General features: G+C 37.3%; 1 protein-coding gene across 1 annotated transcript in view; it reads left to right on the forward strand.

The window, feature by feature from the left end:
• The window catches only part of BBS9 (Bardet-Biedl syndrome 9), a 578,043-nt gene that overhangs the window by 292,152 nt on the left and 266,790 nt on the right, over positions 1-19,101 (forward strand). The window contains exons 19-20 of the mRNA XM_045288670.1: positions 3,964-4,136; positions 8,864-9,016. Coding sequence (XP_045144605.1) covers positions 3,964-4,136; positions 8,864-9,016 — 326 coding nt within the window. The remainder of the gene's footprint in view (positions 1-3,963; positions 4,137-8,863; positions 9,017-19,101) is intronic.

Genomic DNA, 19,101 nt, shown 5'->3' on the forward strand with positions numbered 1-19,101 from the left:
ATTACCTGATCAAGAATGTCAGCAGACATGTCATCTATTCTTCTTTTCTTAACATTCTTCTCTACAAAATCCTTTGTCATGGGATTGTTTGCTAATGAAAATAATATATAAAAATAGCTTTAATAATACAAAAGATTTTACATGGCATAGTTAAGTCAATACAGTCCATTAAAGTTTCCTATGATTAACCATTCTCTGTGTTTTTTTTTTAACATACCTGTTACTGTCACAAGGGGTCTGTATTCACATCAACCACAGCTGAATATAAAAACACCGATCAGCAATCAGATTAAGTTCCCATGGCACAGATATTTTTTTTTGCAGTAGTTGATGATTTTACAGTACATGATTTTACATTTACCCAATAATTATAATTCATGAAGTGTCATTTTACCTCCAGTACTGCTGCTTTCAACACAGTAGCTGCTTTCAATACAGCAGCTGCTCTCTACACAGTAGCTGATTTCTACATGTGTGACTGGTCCATATAAGTACACTATGGTGCCAACCCTGTCACATACACCTGTATTTCTACGGGGTGTATGTGATGGGGTTGGCGTGATGATGTCATCGCTCCAGGTATTTGTATGTGGGCTTATCTGTATGTGAGGGGACCTGCCTGGAGATGGATAGAAGAGTGGTGTCTTGGTTCCTAAGACCATTGGAAATATGTTTTTCCAATCGTCTTAGGCCACCCTTGTGAAAGGGTTGTTCGACCCTCAAAGGGGTCGTGACCCACAGGTTGAGAACCACGGCCCTAGAGGAATGGCTCGAGATCCCTGCTTAAGACGGCATTACTGCTGTCAACTTGTCATCACGCATTGATAGAATCCAGGGAGGTATTATGGAACTATAAAGAAACATTTCACCATGTTACTCTTGCTCCTTTACGACAGACTGAGTTCATCTTTGTACCGTCAACATTTCTTCCTTTAGGATATTGCACAAAATAGGTGGGAGAAAAAAGCTGAATTGAATAAAATTGAGATCCTAGACCTCAAAAAGTGTTATATTTTATATTACGGTAGCAGATGGCCATTGGGCCTCCACTCAAGTTCTCCCTCAACACAAGAACACTTTGTTCTACTTACATGGCACTCTGTGATGCTCACCTTCCCTGACACGATCGCAGAAGACAAAATGGGTGCATAAGCAAATGTGGTGAAGATAGCTAATGGTGCCCGGCTATCAAAAGATATAGCATCTGGGATCTTGAGGGCTTGAAGATAAACAAGTGGACATCTAGCTGAGAAGCAACAAAGCCCACATGGAAGTAGCATACCAACCTGTGTGATCATGAGGTATCGATGGGATCAAGTATCTAGCATCAAAAACACAAAACTAAACAAAACAAAAAGTATATCAATGGGAATGAGGGAGGGCCAGAGTGGAGACCCAAAGCCCACCAGTAGTCAATTGGACACCCCCTGTCAGAAGGGCCCCAAGGAAGGGACAAACCAGTCAGGGTGTAGTATAGCACCCATGAAACATACAATCTTCCTCTAATTCTTTAATGTTTTCTACACCCCCCCCACTATCATAGCCCCAATTCTATCTTACAAATCTGGCTAGACCAGAACATGTATACTGGTACAGAAAAGAGCTCACAACACAGGGAATCCAGGAGAGATAAACCCCCTCAGGACCAATAAGGGGGGCGGTGCTGAGAGTAAAGGAAGGGTGGGGGGGAGTAAGGGGGAACTGATCACAATAATCAATGTGTGGGCTCCTCTCCCAGGGGAATGGACAGCAAAAAAGTGGGTGAAGGGAGACAGCGGTCAGTGTGAGACAGAAAAAAAAAAAGAATAAAAATTATCAAGGGGACATGGGGGAGGGAGGGAACAAAATGATGAGCTGATACCAAGAGCTCAAGTAGAAAGAAAATGTTTTGAAAAAGATGGTGACAACATACATTTGATACAATGAATATATGTATGGATTGTGCTAAGAGGTGTAAGTGCCCCCAATAAAATAAAATAAAAAAGTGTACTTTCTATGAAGGGATGAAATTTAATAATCTGGGAAGTTAAATAAAAGTACTTAATTGTATGTGGTCAAGTGCCTATTGCACTGTGCACATCCTAAGTCTCTAAAAATACAGAAAGCTGCAGGATTGTGAGGTGGCTAACAGAAATAGCTAGTCTTTGAACTGTTAACTAGCGTTCCAGTCCCCAGTCTTTTACTGTCTGCCTATGTGGTCTTCCAAATAACTGAGCTCCTTCTCGAAATGTCTTTCATCTTCTGTAAATGAGGAATGGCCACTTACCATGTTAGGATGTCGAGGTTTAAGTGAGGGACTGTATTTCAAGTGCTCAAATACTGGGTTTTGGAAAGCTGTGGATGATAGCGGTAGCCCCAAAATCTATTTACAGGGTCCCAAAGTGGACTGAGTCCTAGATGAATTCCCAGTGTACAGAGGCTAAGAACATTAATGGCCTTAATATCAGGCAAAAAGTATTGTAAAGTGGGTTTTCGTAGCTGTGTTTAGATTGGAATGTAACACCTTACAATTTGATCTCCTACTGAAACCAAGGAAAATTTTTTCTAATTTTTAATATTCTCTACTTGCACTTAGATTGAGATCTTTACCTGTCTTATATGGCCATTGTTGATGGGTCCTAGTTTGTTGCTTGTCCTTGTTTTGAATGTTTATCTGCACAGGGAAACCAAGATGGGTGAAATTAGGAAGACATTAGCTGGATTGATGACTGCCAGGGGGCATGGAAGGGGAGGGTGGGGGAATTGGAAAGTCAACATCCAGGGGTATAAGAGGGGGAAAAAGTTCCAAAATTGATTGTGGCAATGATTGCACAACCCTTCTTGATGTGAGTGAACTATTGAATTATGTGATATGTGAATTATAGCTCAACAAAATGAAAAGGAAAAAGGATCAAAAGGGCAGCATGGATCCAAGGACAAAGTTCAGAGTTTTGAAAAGAGAAGGAATGGAAACAGGCAACACAGAAAGTAGCTTAAGCGATGGTACACTGTGACGATTGTAATGGATGATCTGAAAGAAAATGTGTGTGAATTGTTAAATGTAAATAAATAAATAAGATAAAGTGCTCCTGCACATAATAGGTGGTACAGAAATAAAGGTTCTTGGGATAGCAGAGATTGCAGTTGGTTGGGCTTTGAAGAATGGGGCTAAAGGATGTATATCATGAATTCCTGGTTCTGACATTTAGTTTGCACTTTTGACAGTTGACAAGTCATTGGAATGCTCTGTGCCTTGTTTTCCTTATGTATAAAAAAGTGCTTACTGTACTCAGTGCCCTCATCATAGATGTTGCTGTTGCTACTGCCATTATTGTTATCATATTCGTTGCCTTCATCATCATCTTCATCAGGGTAGGGGATGGGCAGGAACCTGGCTTCCTCGGAGCTGAGGTTTCACATTTAGAATGGGAAGGAAACAAGATATATCTTTAAGGAAAGGTCTGATTACAAAATCATTTTTCAAGTGAAAGACTATTTTGATCATGGTTAAAGCCGTAGTTAAGGGAATTTAAGCTGGCCAGGATGTGGAGTTCCGTATAGAATACATTTTCTTTCACATCAATATTCTGAAATAAACCTACACCAGATTGTACATTTGTACAGGCTGCTTTTTTTCCTTTTAAGTAATTTTTTTAAAAGAATCTAAACTTAGTTATTTTTACTATGCCGAAACCTATTATATGATACACAGTAAAAAAGGAACATACCATGACAACAAGCCACTGTGACCACAGACCTTTGAAATTTGATTTGAAATGTTAAGTGGTTGATGCATAAAACGGTCATAAAATAGTAGAAGCATTTTTTTTATAAAGCCAGGAGAAACCGTATTTGCATTACAAAAAGAAATCTTGGTAGCGTTTGGCCTTTTCGATTTGGCATTCAAGTCAAGGTGAATGATAATTCAGTTAGTAATTAATGTACTAACCAGCATTTATCTTTAATTATTTTTTTCTCTCCCAGAACGATATCGCATTCAGAGTGAACAATTTGAAGACCTTTGGCTCATAACAAATGAGCTTATTCTCCGCCTTCAAGAATATTTTCAGAAACAAGGCATCAAAGACTTCACATGTTCTTTTTCTGGATCGCTGCCTCTTCAAGAATATTTTGAATTAATTGATCATCATTTTGAGGTATGCTGGATCATAACACATAGCATCTATTCTCTTTCCATGTAAAAAAGACACTAGATAGCGCCACTTGAAGAATTCTAATGTAACATGGATGCGCTTTGAATTCTTCTTCTTCTGTGGATGGTAGATTGTGTGCGTCCAGTCCTGTTCCGTGCCCAGTTTGTGATCTGTTGCAGACATTGACAAAGTAGCTGCCTGGAGCTAAGCATGTGGTCCGGCCTCATAACAGCAGATTTAATTCTCCCACATGGGGACTTAACCCTTGACCCCAATAACCCAGTGTTAAAACTATTTGAGTTTATCAGCATCCATTTGCCTAACTAATTCTAGCAGGCCATAAATGAGGTGTGATTATAAAGTACAGTGATTTTTCTTTTCTTTTTTTTAACAAGCATGCCAGTACTTCTACATCTGAATGAGGACTAGCCACTTAAAATATTCCCCAGTAAGAGGCACAATGGCTGCTTAGTAAATGCAGAGTGATTCTATGTCTGAATAAAGGAGTCCTCACTGGGACGCTGTTGACCTATTTCCACATTTTCTCTTTGGGAGACCCTATGGTGGCTGTGGGAGACTCTATTGAGTATCTCTATGGTATCAAATTCTCATCCTCTAAGGGTAGAGTCGATCTTTGGAAATTGCCAAGAGTCATATTTCATGAAGAGATTAGACAATGGTCATTTATTTCAAAAGACTTCATTTGTTGAGGTAAAGTCACTAGGCTCACTTCCTTAGTTATCTTATAAACAGACTTTTTATAGGAAATTGCAAATGGGGAATTTCAAAAGAATTTTGAACATCATCCAAGTTAGCACTGGCTTTGTAGAATGATTACTTTTTTCTTTTAACAATTTTATTAGCGTATAATTCACATATCAGACAATTCAATAGTTCAATTACAAAATCAATTTTAGAACATTTTCTTCTTCCTTGTGCTAATTGTTATTAGCTCCCCACTTCCCCCAACTGCTCCTGCCATACCCACAAGAAACCATTAATCCAGTTACTGTCTATAGATTTACCTATCTGATTTTCATATTACCCCCCCCCAAAAAAAAGCCCACATAAAAAACCCAACCACAATAACAAAGTAAAACAGAAAAAAACTCAATAGAAAAGAAAGCAGGAAATATTAAGGAACTACAACAACTTTAAAATGGTCAAAAGGGAGATCGAATAAGTGTCCAAGTGTTGAATTTTAAGGTGACTGCACCTGCAATAATCCACTTGCCAAAGCACTCTGCATGCCAGCAAGGCTGTTCCCATCCCTGGTTTTTGGTAGAGGGGCTTCAGCAGAGACTTAGTCCAATGTATGTTCCCTTCCCTTAATAACATTGTTTTATTAAACTGAAACAAATGACCACTTTTTATGGAATCTATAGGTATTTCGGTTTATTAACAATGATTTTGTGTTTGTGTAGGTAAGCGAGAATATCACTCAGATCACTTGTCTATCATCCCTTCAATGTTTTAAGAACACCTGACTTTCAGTTATTAAGACTTATTTTTTTAGTGCAGTATATGTATGTAAGTGGGAAATTTCAAGCGATTCAATCCCATTAGGAATAATTCTACCACTCATTATCAAGTAAGTTGAAGCCATTTGGGTTTTCCCACAACTACACAGAAAATACTGTCTCGAACAGTATGTAGTTGTGGCGCCAAGAGAGATCCTTTGGACAGGGGTATTTCTGTATCAAAAGGAGCCCTATAGTACAGTAGGTGATACATTGGGTTGCTAATTGCAGAGTCAGCAATTTAAACCCATCAGCTGGTCCATGGGAGAAAGATGAGGCTTTCTGCCCATGTAGGTGTACAGTCTTGGACACACAGGGGCAGTTCCACTCTGTCCTATATGGTCCCTGTGAGACAGAATTGATACATGGCAGTGTGTTTGTTTTAATTTTTGTTTAAGGACTTAGAAACTTTGCTGACTTCTGGGATATATTTTAGGAAATTCCTCCATTGTATCAAACCGTGTTCTAGTGGCTTTTGAAAGGGAGTTCACAGGAAAACCACACTAATTACATATTTGTATTATTTAAAATGGGGGTATTGAATTCTAATAGATTTTGACATTCAATTTCCTCCCTGGATTTTATGATATGTTTTTGCAAATACTCATTATCTGGTGCCCAGTAACTTCTGGTAGTTTACATATCAGGAGAGTGCTTTTGGAATTTGGCTGTCTTTGTTACATACACAAACTTAAGGGGGGCATGATTATACTTCTGTTGTTCATACAGTAGCTCTACCTTCTACTTTCACCCAATAGAATTAAAATATGGCCTTAAATATTGAGCTGACATATTTTGAAACCAAAATGTCCCTCAGCATAAGCTCCATGAATGAAGGTATGGATTTTTTAAAAACAAAACTTTTTATTGTGAATTGGGTGAAAAGTTACAGAACAAATCAGTTTTCCATTCAACTGTTCACACACATTCTGTTTCTTGTCATTCATGGCAATCCTCATAACATAACAACATTTCTTCCATGTGTTTTCTATTTCTAATCCTCCTTTTCCAAGCCTTCTGTACTTTGGAAGGCAGGGATTTTTGTGGACTATATCAATTGCTTTAAAATGTAGGGCCTATAACCATGCTTACCCCTAATTACATTCAATAATTGTGTATTGAATGTTTATATTCTGACACATGAAAACATTCAAATCACTGCCACACATTCAAAAGAGTCACTACCCAATGTATATTTCAGTTTTGAGAATCTTTTATGATTCTTTTTTTGTTCCATGAATTAAGGTAATAAATTACAGCAGTAAATTATATCATCAGAAGAGTGCATTATTGGTAATTATGCTAATTCTCTTTTTGCACTTTTGTTATTTTTAAACCTTTGTTTTATCTTAACTTTTGGTAGTGGTAGTTTTTATTATTATTTTTTTAATCAAGAGAATATTCTTTGATTTAGTTAGCTACTTGGTGCTTCTAAATTGGGATTAAAGAATTAATTCTAGGGTTCATTTATCTCTTACATATAATTTTTGTCATGTATCTGGAGAATAAATGCACTAAAATAGTAAAGATTTTTGGCTTCATACCAGAAATGTAAATCACATGTTTGGCTTCTGAGTATCTTTAATATGCATGTGTTTGGGAACTACTTGTTTCCTGCAGTTGAATTGGGGGTTGGATGATGATGTGATTTCATGGACTGTTTTTCCTGCCCTAGACTTTGAGTCGCTTTCTTTTAATTTCAATAATAATACACTTTCAAGTCAGGAGCAGGCTTGGAGTGAAAAAAGTCTCATCTCTGATCCTCTTCCTCAGCCACTCAGTCTCCTCTTTGGAGATAGGCTTTGATAATCCAGTTTCTTTTATATCCTTTCTAGGTATGCCCTGGTGGCATAGGAGTTACACACTGGGCTGCTAACTGCAAGGTTAGAACTTCAAAACCACCAGCTACTTCATGGGAGAAAGACAGGGCTTTCTACTCTTATATAGAATTACAGTCTTGGAAACCCCAAAGGGCAGTTCTACCCTGTCCTATAGGGTCACTCTGAGTCAGGATAGAGTGAGCTTGGTTTACATACGTTCTATGCCATCAGAACTATGTTAATAAGAAGGTTTTCGTCTTTTAAAATGAATGAATGATATTGCACATACTATTCTGTGCCTTTTAGCTTTGTTTCATGTAATGCATCTTTTAAGATAAAATTTTGTTTATCATAAAAACATGTATATTAAAGATATTCAGAAACCATACCAGTCTCTGGTAGTCCTGCTATATATATTTAAATATATATTATTACTATATATTTAATCAGTTCCCCTTTTGGTAGTCACTTTAATTGTTAATAATGTTTTACTATAATAAACAATTACATAATGATTATCCTTGTATCACATTTTTTGCAAGTTTATCTTTAGAATAAAGATATATGCCTTTGCTAGGTCAAATTTCTGTTAGCGGTGATCCTTTTCTCACTGATTTGTAGATACCTTCTAGACTATAGAGGCAAAAGCTAGTATTTATTGAAAACAGGGAAATAAATCACTAGAAAGAATTTTTTAGAAACTGGTGACTACAAAAAATCATAAATTGAGGAAAATTATACATGATTTTAGCTATTAACTTCCTGACATGTTAATTTAAGTCTTTCTCTTTGATATGGTGCATAGGCTTTTGTCTTTGATACATATTTTGCCGTTTTGTGTATGACTTGGTCTTGTCCATCCATCACTCACTCTTAGAATTTTTTTAACCATGTAGAATTACACTTTTATTTATTTTTTACTTAATAATTTTATTAGTTTTGTTTATGTGTAGGGGCTGGAAGTTGACACTTTGCTTTTTATGCATACTTGTGAGCCCCTCTCCTATATCAAGATTACTAAAAAAAAGTTCAATTTTTTTCCTAATACTTTTATTGTATCTAAATTTTGTTCTCCCTACAATTGATTTTTTTGGTCCAAAAGATTGAGGAGAAATTCCTATATGTTCCCCAACCCCAGATACTTAATGTGTTATGATAACAGCATTTGTTATATAATCTAGCTTATTCTCAGTGGTACTGTCATTTTCACTAAGTTCTCATCTGATCTGTTCTGATACCACATGGTTTTAATGGTAAAATTTGCAATTTCGCTTCAATGCTATGTTAAAATCTCATCATTACTCTTTTTAAAACTTTTATTGCCATTTCCTTTTACTTGAAAGATTTTGTTGTGTACATTTAGTCTGAATTTCAGAAATCTTCTTTGTAGCTGCGGCTAAATGGTGAAAAATTAGAAGAGCTATTATCTGAAAGAGCTGTACAGTTTCGGGCCATTCAAAGACGGCTGTTAACAAGGTTCAAAGATAAAACGCCGGCCCCACTCCAGCACTTGGACACCTTGCTAGATGGAACTTACAAGCAGGTCAGCATTATTTTAATGATATTTTCCCACTACTAGATAGAGCCCCCTTACCACCCCCACCCCCGTCTTACTCAAAAGCCAGGGACCAGAATATCACGGTAAAATAATTTTTTCCTGTGCAATTTGTAGAACGGTGAATAGTACATAAGCTGTAGAATCAGAAAAATTTAGGCTCAAAATCAAACCCTGTTACTTTTCAACTATGTAGCAATGGATCTATTATACAAGAACCATCATTTTCTGCATTTTTAACCCTCCAGGGATGCTGTGGAGATTTCTCATCAAGTACTAAGCACATAGCTAGTGTTTGATAAATAAATAGTCACTATTCTATTTTGTGAGGATCAGAACAAGGAAGAGCAATTGTGAGGATGGCGCACCACTTGTCAGTATTTCGTTCTGCTGTACTGGAGGTTGTGAGGAATCGGAACTGACTCAAGGGTGCCTAATATCAACAATTCTAATTAGTATTATTTCTAGATGTTTCTTGGTGCATCCTATTATCATCACCACAATTCTCTAATCATTTTCATAAACAACCAGATTACACCCCTTGTATCAGGTGTGTGGATGTTGAACTCTTCAGCAGTCCTTTGTCCTTAGATAAAAATATTTTTTTCCCTTCCTCTTTGTGAATTGAATCTTATGATTTGCATGGCCGGGTGTTCTGGCTCTCCCTTTTTAGATATTATCTACAGCGTTATTCAGATATTATCTATAATCTCTGCCTTGAAATTTTAGTTAAAAAAATTTTAATTTCACGGGTAAGTTCTCACTGTAATAAAATCTGCGTTGAATGACTAAACTACATTTTCCCACACGTGTACATGATTACACATGAACTAATGCTTCAGAATTAGGGTGGTCATGTGAATATTCTGTTGGGTTTTAAAATTTGAGTTATCAAGATAATTGCGTCTTCATAAACAGTTAAAACTAATAACATAGAGAGATCTTGTGTATCCTTTACTCACTTTACAGGTAATATTTGCAAAACATATAATATCTTGGCCAGGCAATCGACAGTAGTACAATTCATAGGTGTTATTCAGATTTCCACTTAGACTTGTATTCATAGGTGTATGAAGTTCTATGTAATATCATTCCATGTGTAAGTTCATGCACATCATCCCCACGTCAAGGCATTTAAGCCTTCCAACATCCCCTCATATTCCTCGCCCCACCATGATCTGTTGATTTTGAAAAGATAAATTACATCCTTTTTGAATTTCAGAATTAGTTTTCCTGGCGGAAGACAAAGTAGCTGGCTACATTTGTATTGATAATACATTTGCTTCTTGGCATATTCATGGCTATTTGAAATTTATTAATGATTTGAGGGACAGCCTATGGTTGCGGCACATTGGAAAGAACATGGGGCTTGAAGTTCAAAGGCCTCCACTCCTTCACTAGCTATGTGATTTCTAGAAGTTCCCTTACCCTGTCAGAACTTCGGTGTTTTTCCATATCATGGGATTAATAGTATACTGACATGAAGATAGTTTACCATCAGATATGTGTAAATAGATAGTCACTTGTTCTACAAATATGAATTGCCAATTTCTTTTAGGCTGCAAGGAGATTCAGTTATTACTTTGGTCAGTGACTGTGTGATTCCTAGGTCATAGGTACTTATGGCCCTTGTCTGTAACCTACAGCACTTTTTGTCTGGGTCCATTCCTTCCACTCCCATCCTTTCCTCATTTGTTTCATCACTTGTCTGTCTCTTTCTTAGGCTTCTTCCTATGTCTGTGTACAATGCTTTGGGTCTTTGGGGCTAAAGAGAGTCTGAATCTTATCCTTAGTGAGTCTATATCTTTTTGCAGACCCATGGCAGAAGGACATTAAATGCTTGATTTAGTGCTTTCCAAATTTTCTATACAGGAAGACTTCCTTTGTATTATATAAAAAGTGCTGGTTTTTTTCATGATCATTGCCCATTGGTACTTAGACATCCTGCAAAATGTTCCTTTTAATTTATTTAACTAATTTGCCATTTGATAGGCATTTTGATTGTTAATATTTTACTATAATAACAACAGAACAAATAATTCTATAATAATTACACTTACATATACATTAATTACTCTTTTGCAAGAATATCTTTGGGATAAAGTCCAGAGGTTTGGGAATTTTTCTGATTTGCAATATTATAGGTCAGATGATCAAAGTCATGTATATTTTTAAATCCTTTTTATAGGTTAAAATATAATGAACATGCTTTGGAAAGAAAAACATAAATGTGACCAGGAATTTGACTTAGTTTTAAAGTAACTTACTATTTCATTCTATTGTATATATTCATCATATTATAGTGAGAAAAAGATGTTGCTTGTTTAGTTAATTTCACCAATATAACAAAGACCATTTTAATGGTTTTCAGTTACTTTTTAGTGAGATTGTTAATACACAAATATAGTTCTCTAGTAGAAAATTAAAATAGTATGTTATTGTTGGGTATCTTTGGGTTGTTTTTGACTCACAGTGACCCTTTGTACAACAGAAGGACACACCGCCCTTGTCCTGGACGTTCCTGACCCCCAGTTGCTGTGTTTGAGCCCACTGTTGCAGTCACTGTGCCGATCCATCCTCCTTCTCTCTGCCCCGCTCCTTTACCCAGCACGATGTCCTCTCCCAGGGACGGGGCTCTCCTGATAGCTTGTCTAAAGTGTATGAATCCAGTCTTGCGTCCTTATCACTTTCTGAGAAGTAATCATTCAAATCTGTTCTTTTAAGTATTTCCAGACCTTAAAAAAAATTAGATTAGAAATGAAATGATAATTTTGTGAAGTTAAAAATAAGCAAATCGTATCATTCTATATAAATTTTCTTTCTACTCCTTTTCTCTTAACAGTATGTACTGGAAATCTTTCTATATTAATGTATAGATCTATTTTACAATGATTGCATCATATTCTGTATTATGAACATTTTCTAGGGTGAACAATTCATAATTTTTAGGCAACTGTTTATAAAACCTAACATTTAATGTTGAGTTCTTACACTGAGAAAAATCCATTTTAAACAACTTATTGTGACTAAACAAGCATATTACATATGTGACTATCATATACCTTTTATTCAGTGTTAGTTTTTCCTTAGGCCATTATACTATGCATGGGCATGATCCTTGGTATGTTAGTCAAGCTTATGAGATAATGAGCCATGCTAGAACCTGATCTTACTCTCCGTGGTGTTATTCCATTTTCTGACTTATTTTGAATTAGAAGAATTTTCCTAATGTTCCAACTTAAAATTAGATCTTTTCTCACATGCAGGGAACTTTCCATTTTTCTTTCAGTCCTTCTGTGGGTCTTATACCATTTTGGTTCTACCAGGAGCAATAAGATAAGCATGGTGCCCTGTGCGCTGAAAAGTTTTTCTTCTTTCTCACTTGTCATCATGTATCTGGAAGATTCTATATTTCCACCATTTAAGAAACCTGCAATAATTGACTTACCTGTGCATAGATGTAAAACACAATTCCCTCCGAAAATTGGAATACATATGCTGTAAAGGCAAGGACTTTTCTTTTTTGACTATCTTCACCTCTAATCTCAGCAGCTAATTTACTTCCTTGCACATAGTAGGTGCCCGATAAATATTTGGTCAAAGAATGAACTCTCTCGTCATACTAGCTGCAACAATTTCTTGAGCCTGATTCTTTGAGAATTTCAATAGAGAATTCTTTCAGTCCAGGCTCATGACTCATTTTTTATTCCAGACTCTTGATTTATACTAGAATACTTAAAAGCTACTACCAAGTAGAAGCTCTCTTCTCTTTTCTCATATAACATATTTGGAAAACTCAGGCAAACCATAATACCCAGGAGTGTTTTATAGCTAAAAAATATTCCTGGCTGAGAAATCTTTTATGCTCATGTATTTTTTGTATGTGTATTTACATGCTGAGGTTACATACAAAAATTCTTGGAATACCTGTGTGAAATAGGTAACTGTTGAAGTTGGATTAATCATAGTCTTAGTGGCATGAGAATTAAATAGGCTGTTTAGTATTAGCACATCCCCATAAGTATGAAAGAATTTGATTCTTTTCTCTTCCTCTTGGAAGGTCATAAAGTCTGACCTTTGAGCTGTTAGGATGGGGTATAGAAATGTACGGCTGGAAATAGTTTGGGAGTCTCCTGGGTGTTAGAACTGCCATAAATTCCAACAAAATCCTATGACAAACTGAAAGGGAAGCTCAAGGCCCATTGTACGAGGATGATTAAGCTTGGTTTAGTTTGTTGTAATGTGAGTTAGTTTGCGTGTTAGACTCATTTATGTAGTACAGCTAGCTTGTGGGCTTGTGGTATGTTTACAGGTTCTAAGGTCAAAGTTTGATTTACTAGCTCTTTAATCAGTAATGGTAGCTGCTACTATTTAGGCACCCAAAAAAGTCAGTTTACTTGATAAAACAATAACAAAGGCCAGTGAAGACAGTATGGTATTGTGCCCTTGGTGTTAACCAGTAGCCTACACAGCAAGCTAGGAAAATGGGTTTCTGATTCTTGAATGACTTGTGCATGACTTTGATGTAACCCAGCATGCCTTCTAGAAAAACCCACTGTTTCTAAAGTTGCAACAAAAGATAAAACATTGCTTCCCTTAAATGAATGCTAACACATTCTCTAGGGTTTGAAGTGGCACAAATGACCTGCTATAGTGTAATGGTTAATAACTGTCTAGAGTCAAATTGCTTGGGTTCCAGTCATGGCTTTGCCACTTGTATCTGTGTGGCCTTGAGCAAACTACTACAACAGACAAGAACAGAAAATACAATCCTCTCCCAACCCCAGTCTTCCCACCTGTAGGGGAGTCATAGCAGTGCCTCCCTGGTAGCATATTGGTTAGGGGTTAAACGTTGAGCTGTTAACCGTAACGTCAGCAGATCAAAACTACCAGCCTCTCCTCAGGATCAAAAAGGGACTTTCTATTCTTGAAAAGACTTACAGTCTCGGAACTCACAGGGGCAGTTCTGCCCTGTCCCACATGGTCGCAAGGCGTCGGCACTGACTATATGGCAGTGAGTTTTTTTGTGTGCATGTGTTTTTGGCATGGGGTTGTTGTGGCACAAATGCATGGACTACCCAGAGTATGGCACAAAATAAACTCATAGCCTGCATTCACTATGGCTCTTGAGAATATTCTTCATCTTAACTTGACCAATAAGTTAGGCCACCTCAAAAGTGATTCTATTAATTGATCAGTCAAAAAATGTTACAAGACTATATCATGTCTCGGAAACTGTTATCTAGTAACTCACAAATCTAGAGCTTAGCTGAAAACCCGGAAGAGCCTGTATTTTTAATTCTGTCTCTCAAATGCCTTTCGTATACCTGCCTTGGGTGTTCCAGAGCAGCTGCCAAAATCGCATCAGGACCAGGAGCTCAAGTGTTCATCTGCCCAGAATCTCGATTGTTTCATTTGGATATCATCTTAGAAGAAAAATTGTTGAACCCCCCAAAATATTTTCTATACATTTGACTTCACCTTTTAAAATTTTTTATTAAAATATCATTTTATTGGGAGCTCTTACAACTCTTATAACAATCCATATATCAGTTGTATTAAGAACATTTGCACATATGTTGCCATCATTCTTTTCTAGACATTTACTTTCTATTGAGCCCTTGTTATCAGCTCCTCTTTTTTCACTCCCTACCCCCTACATTTGACTTCAGAGATTACACACACATTTATTTATATATATATACACATATCCATCCCTCTAGCGATGTTGTACTGAATTCTACCAAAAATATATGAAAATACTTGTTTTTCTAAGCATTATTACTTGTTTAGATTTCTATAAATGTAATTGAAGATATGATTACTGCAGTTTTACGCTTTATTTCTTTGCTTGATGCTTGAGCATTTTTCACTTGTTAATGGTCAATGTCTTCTTCTTTTGTGATTTATAAATATACATCCTTTGTTCAATAGTCTGCCAAGGCCTTCATCTTTTTTCTGATGATTTTGTGCTTCTGAGGAGTAGGTAATCTTCTATTACGCTTTTGAGGTATGAAAATGCTTTGTGTCTATTAGAAATGTAATCTCTCATCATGTAGAAAAAAAGTCTGACCAATTTGTCATTTGTGTGTTATTTTTATTTATAGTAGTTTTTTGACATAAAACATTTTGTTAATATTTACATAGCAAAAATCTATCAATCTTTTCCTTTAGGTTTCTCTGCCTAGAAAAGCTCTACCTGTGCCAAGAATACATGAAAATCAACCTATAATTTATTTTAACATTTTTATGCTATAATTCTTTATATGTATTTTTAAAATCCACCTGGAATTTATTATGCAGTTTAGTAGTGAGACTCTCTTCTTTTGCCAGAAAGGGTGAGGCTATTGGTCCCAGCCTCACTTTTTTTTTTTTCTTTTTTAATAATTTTATTGGGGCTCATACAACTCTTATCACAATCCATACATACATCCATTGTGTCAAGCCCATTTGTATGCTTGTTCCAACTTCTCCTTGTTGTGTGATCATCCTTTCCCTACTTAGCTAAGACACTACCCGTAGCATTTAGCATGTTCACTGTATAACATACTAGTCCAAAGCTTGGTGGTCTAACACAGCAAACCTTTCTTGTTATTCTCAAGGCTCTGGATCTGTTGGGCATTTTTGTTGATCCAGGCTGATTTGACTGGTGTCTGCTGGGCTCGTTCAGGTCTAAGGTTATTGGTTGCTCAGCACAGGCCTGGGTGAACTAAGATGAATTCTCTCCCATGTGTGGGAGGAGGCTTATAAATCGGTGAGGGGGATGGTCCAGCTGGACAGCCTCTACTTGTTCATAAGATAACAGGTGTTCCAGTGCATAAGCCCTCAGCAGATCTCTACTTGTATCACGTTTCTCATGTCCCCTTGACTTTGACCAACCCCATCATCAGAGCTAGAATTATAGATCTTTTTTATAATATGCCCTACTTCTTTTTTAACACATACAAAATTAGAAATATCGTTACAATGAAAATATAATTTCTTTTTTCTTTCCTTGGTGATGCTGGATTGCTAACAGCAGTTCAAACCCACCAGCCACTCTATAAGAGAATGGTGAGGCTTTCTATTCCCATAAAGACTTACAGCCTTGCAGACTCACAGGGACAGTTCTAGTCTGTCCTGTAGCACTACTATGAGTCAGAATTAACTCGATGGCACTGAGGTGTTTTTTTGACCCTCAAACTTAGATTTTCTGCTCTGATGGGAATCTTTTCTTTTGACTTTCTAATATAAATTTTGTTGTCATTAAATCTGATTCTATTCTCAGTCACAATTAGTCATGGTCTATAGCCTCTGAAGATAATTTATCTTAATTAATTATGTTTGTAAAGGGTTGTTCACAAGTAAATATTATCGGTGCTGTCTTCAGCCTAGTGAGACTTGCCCATGTGCTTAGCTGTGGTCATTTGTTTTAAGATTGAAGTCTTTTATTCACTATCCTTGTAGGTCCCCTTTCAAAACCTGTCTGGGTTGGGCTGCTTCATGGACATGTAAAGTGGCACAGGGCCCCATGCTGAAATTAATGTTCCATAGAAGCCATCGTGAAATTCCTAAACAGTGGGTCCCACACTTTCATTTTGCACTGGGTTCCAGCAATCATGTAGTTGACTTTGGTCCTTCTGCGTTACTACCTAATTTTTTCTTTCATTTATTTATATGCATTTCACTGATAAAGAATTAAAGATATATATCAGAAATCCACCTAATACACTGTGATAGGTAGGTTTATTGTGCCAACCTGGCCAATAGGAACATGTAGGATTAATAAGGTTACAGTTTGATTGGAGGGCAAAGAGATAAATGGCTCAGCAAGCCCACCTCTCTCTCTTGCTCTCTCGTGATCGGACCAGTGTGTGGTTGCTAGTTCTGTGCCTCAATTTGTAAGCTATACTACCTGTGGGACACCCAACCTGCGGATCGTGTTGCTAGAGTTTGAAGACCTGCTTTGCCACATTGCTGGTATATGCACTGCTTGAGCTTGAGACAGTCAGATCCTGTCATCTTGCTGTCTGCTGGTGACCCGCCCTGCTGTTTGATGCCTGTGGCCAGACTGTCTGTATCGCTCTACGGAAGACTCAGGTGTCTGCTTCCTTGACTTTCGACCCAGTGGCCATCGTGAGTTGAAGGACTTCCAGTATATTACCTGTTCCAAGGAAGCAAGTTGAACTGAGCCCTCTGTGCTTGGTGTGTGGACTAATTAGCTGTTATATTCCTTCATGCTTTTTATATCTATCCATACATCTACATCATCTATATCTATATCTATCTATATCTATATAGAATCATAAGTCTCCTGGTTTTGTTTCTCTAGAGAACCCTGTCTAACACATACACCAACTAATTTCTGATGGGATAAGAAGAGACCAAGGGTTTATTCACAGAACAGCATTTTTCCCTGTCCCCTAAAACTACTTGACCTTTCTAAAACAGGGCTTCTTAACCTATGGGTCATGACCCCTTTGGGGGTCAAATAACCCTTTCAGAGGGGTTACCCAATTCATAACAGTAGCAAAAAGACAGTTATGAAGTAGCAATGAAAATAATTTTATGGTTGGGGGGGGTCACCACCACATGAGCAACTGTATTAAAGGGTCATGGCATCAGGAAGGTTGAGAACCACTGTTCTAAAAGATCAGAAAAGCAGATGCAATGGGAATTAACTAAACAGCTGAAGGACATTTTTCTGGGGAGTCATCTTAGTGAACTAGCCATGAAGCAACCATTTACAAAGAGGGTCATATTTGGGAACATTATCCTGGAATCCCATCTCCTTAAATCATCTCTGGATAGCAGCCTGCTTTTAGACTTCCTGCAGGGTAGGTCACTGGCTTTAGGAGGTATCACCAGATGTGCAGAGATTTGGTGCTCTGTGGGTTAGCCAACCACTTACCCACTTACAACTTCAAGTTATTTCTTATATCTCATGTCTTTGTTTGGGTAGGCACCCCAAGGCCTATATTAACTATTCACTCTTCCTAGCATACCTCTCCTATTTAATATCTACCCCCACATAATGCTCCACTGGACCATCTACCACATATCCCTTATGTATGGAAAAAGAAAGAGTAGGACAGTGATTTGGAACAAAGTATCCCATAATCCTCTGTGTAGGAGGGAACTAGCCTCCAGTGAAAGGTGATTTTTACGTGCCCACTAGAATTTCAGTAGTGAGCTTGTCTTTTAGAATCTTTGGGCAAAATACCCAATTTTCAAAAAGCATCTTTAGCATTTAACTTCTACTTTTACAGACATCATGTTCAAATAAAGTAACCATGATGATAATTCTTTTATAATTTCATCAAAGACTTGGGATACTTTTTTACCCCAGTAGTTAGAAATCTAAATTTTTCTTACTTGAAAAATTGCAGTACTTCTTCTAAACAAGCTGAATTTATTTTGGAGCCCATAAGAAAGGTAAGGGAATTGATGCTTCTGAGCTAGATGGCCGCTTGTTTATCTTCAAGCTTTTAAGACCCTAGGTGCTATATCATTTGATAGCGGGGCACCATTAGCTCTCTTCACTACATTTACTTATGCACACGTTTGTCTTCCGTGATTGTGTCAGTAAAGTGGGCACCCACTAATATGATTTTCAGTTCTTTGATGTCTGATAACTGATCCCTTCTACACCTCATGGTCAGACAGGCTGGTGTGCTTCTTCCATGTGAGCTTTGATGCTTCTCAGCTAGATGGCTGCTTGTTCGTGGCCTGGAGGGTGAAGGGAATGTGGGGTGGAAAGGGGGAACCGATGACAAGAATCTAGGTCTTGCCTTCTCCCTGGTGAGGGACAGCAGAGAGGAGGGCAGGGAGAGATGTCGGACAGTGTAATTTATGACAAAACTATAATAAGTTGTGAATTATGAAGGGTTCATGGGGGAGGGGAGGTGGGGAGGGAAGGGGAACATGAGCAACTGATGTTAGGGGCTGAGGTGGAGGGCAGGTGTTTTGGGAATGATGAGGGCAGCGAATGTACCTATGTGCTTGACACAGTGGATGTATGTATGGATTATGATGAGAATTGTACGAGCCCCCAATAAAATAATTTAAAAAAATAGAAAGGTTGAAAATAAGGA

This window comes from Echinops telfairi, unplaced genomic scaffold (genome assembly GCF_000313985.2).
Source record: "Echinops telfairi isolate 266 unplaced genomic scaffold, ASM31398v2 ScPeMD7_23;HRSCAF=83, whole genome shotgun sequence".
Lineage (NCBI taxonomy): Eukaryota > Metazoa > Chordata > Mammalia > Afrosoricida > Tenrecidae > Echinops > Echinops telfairi.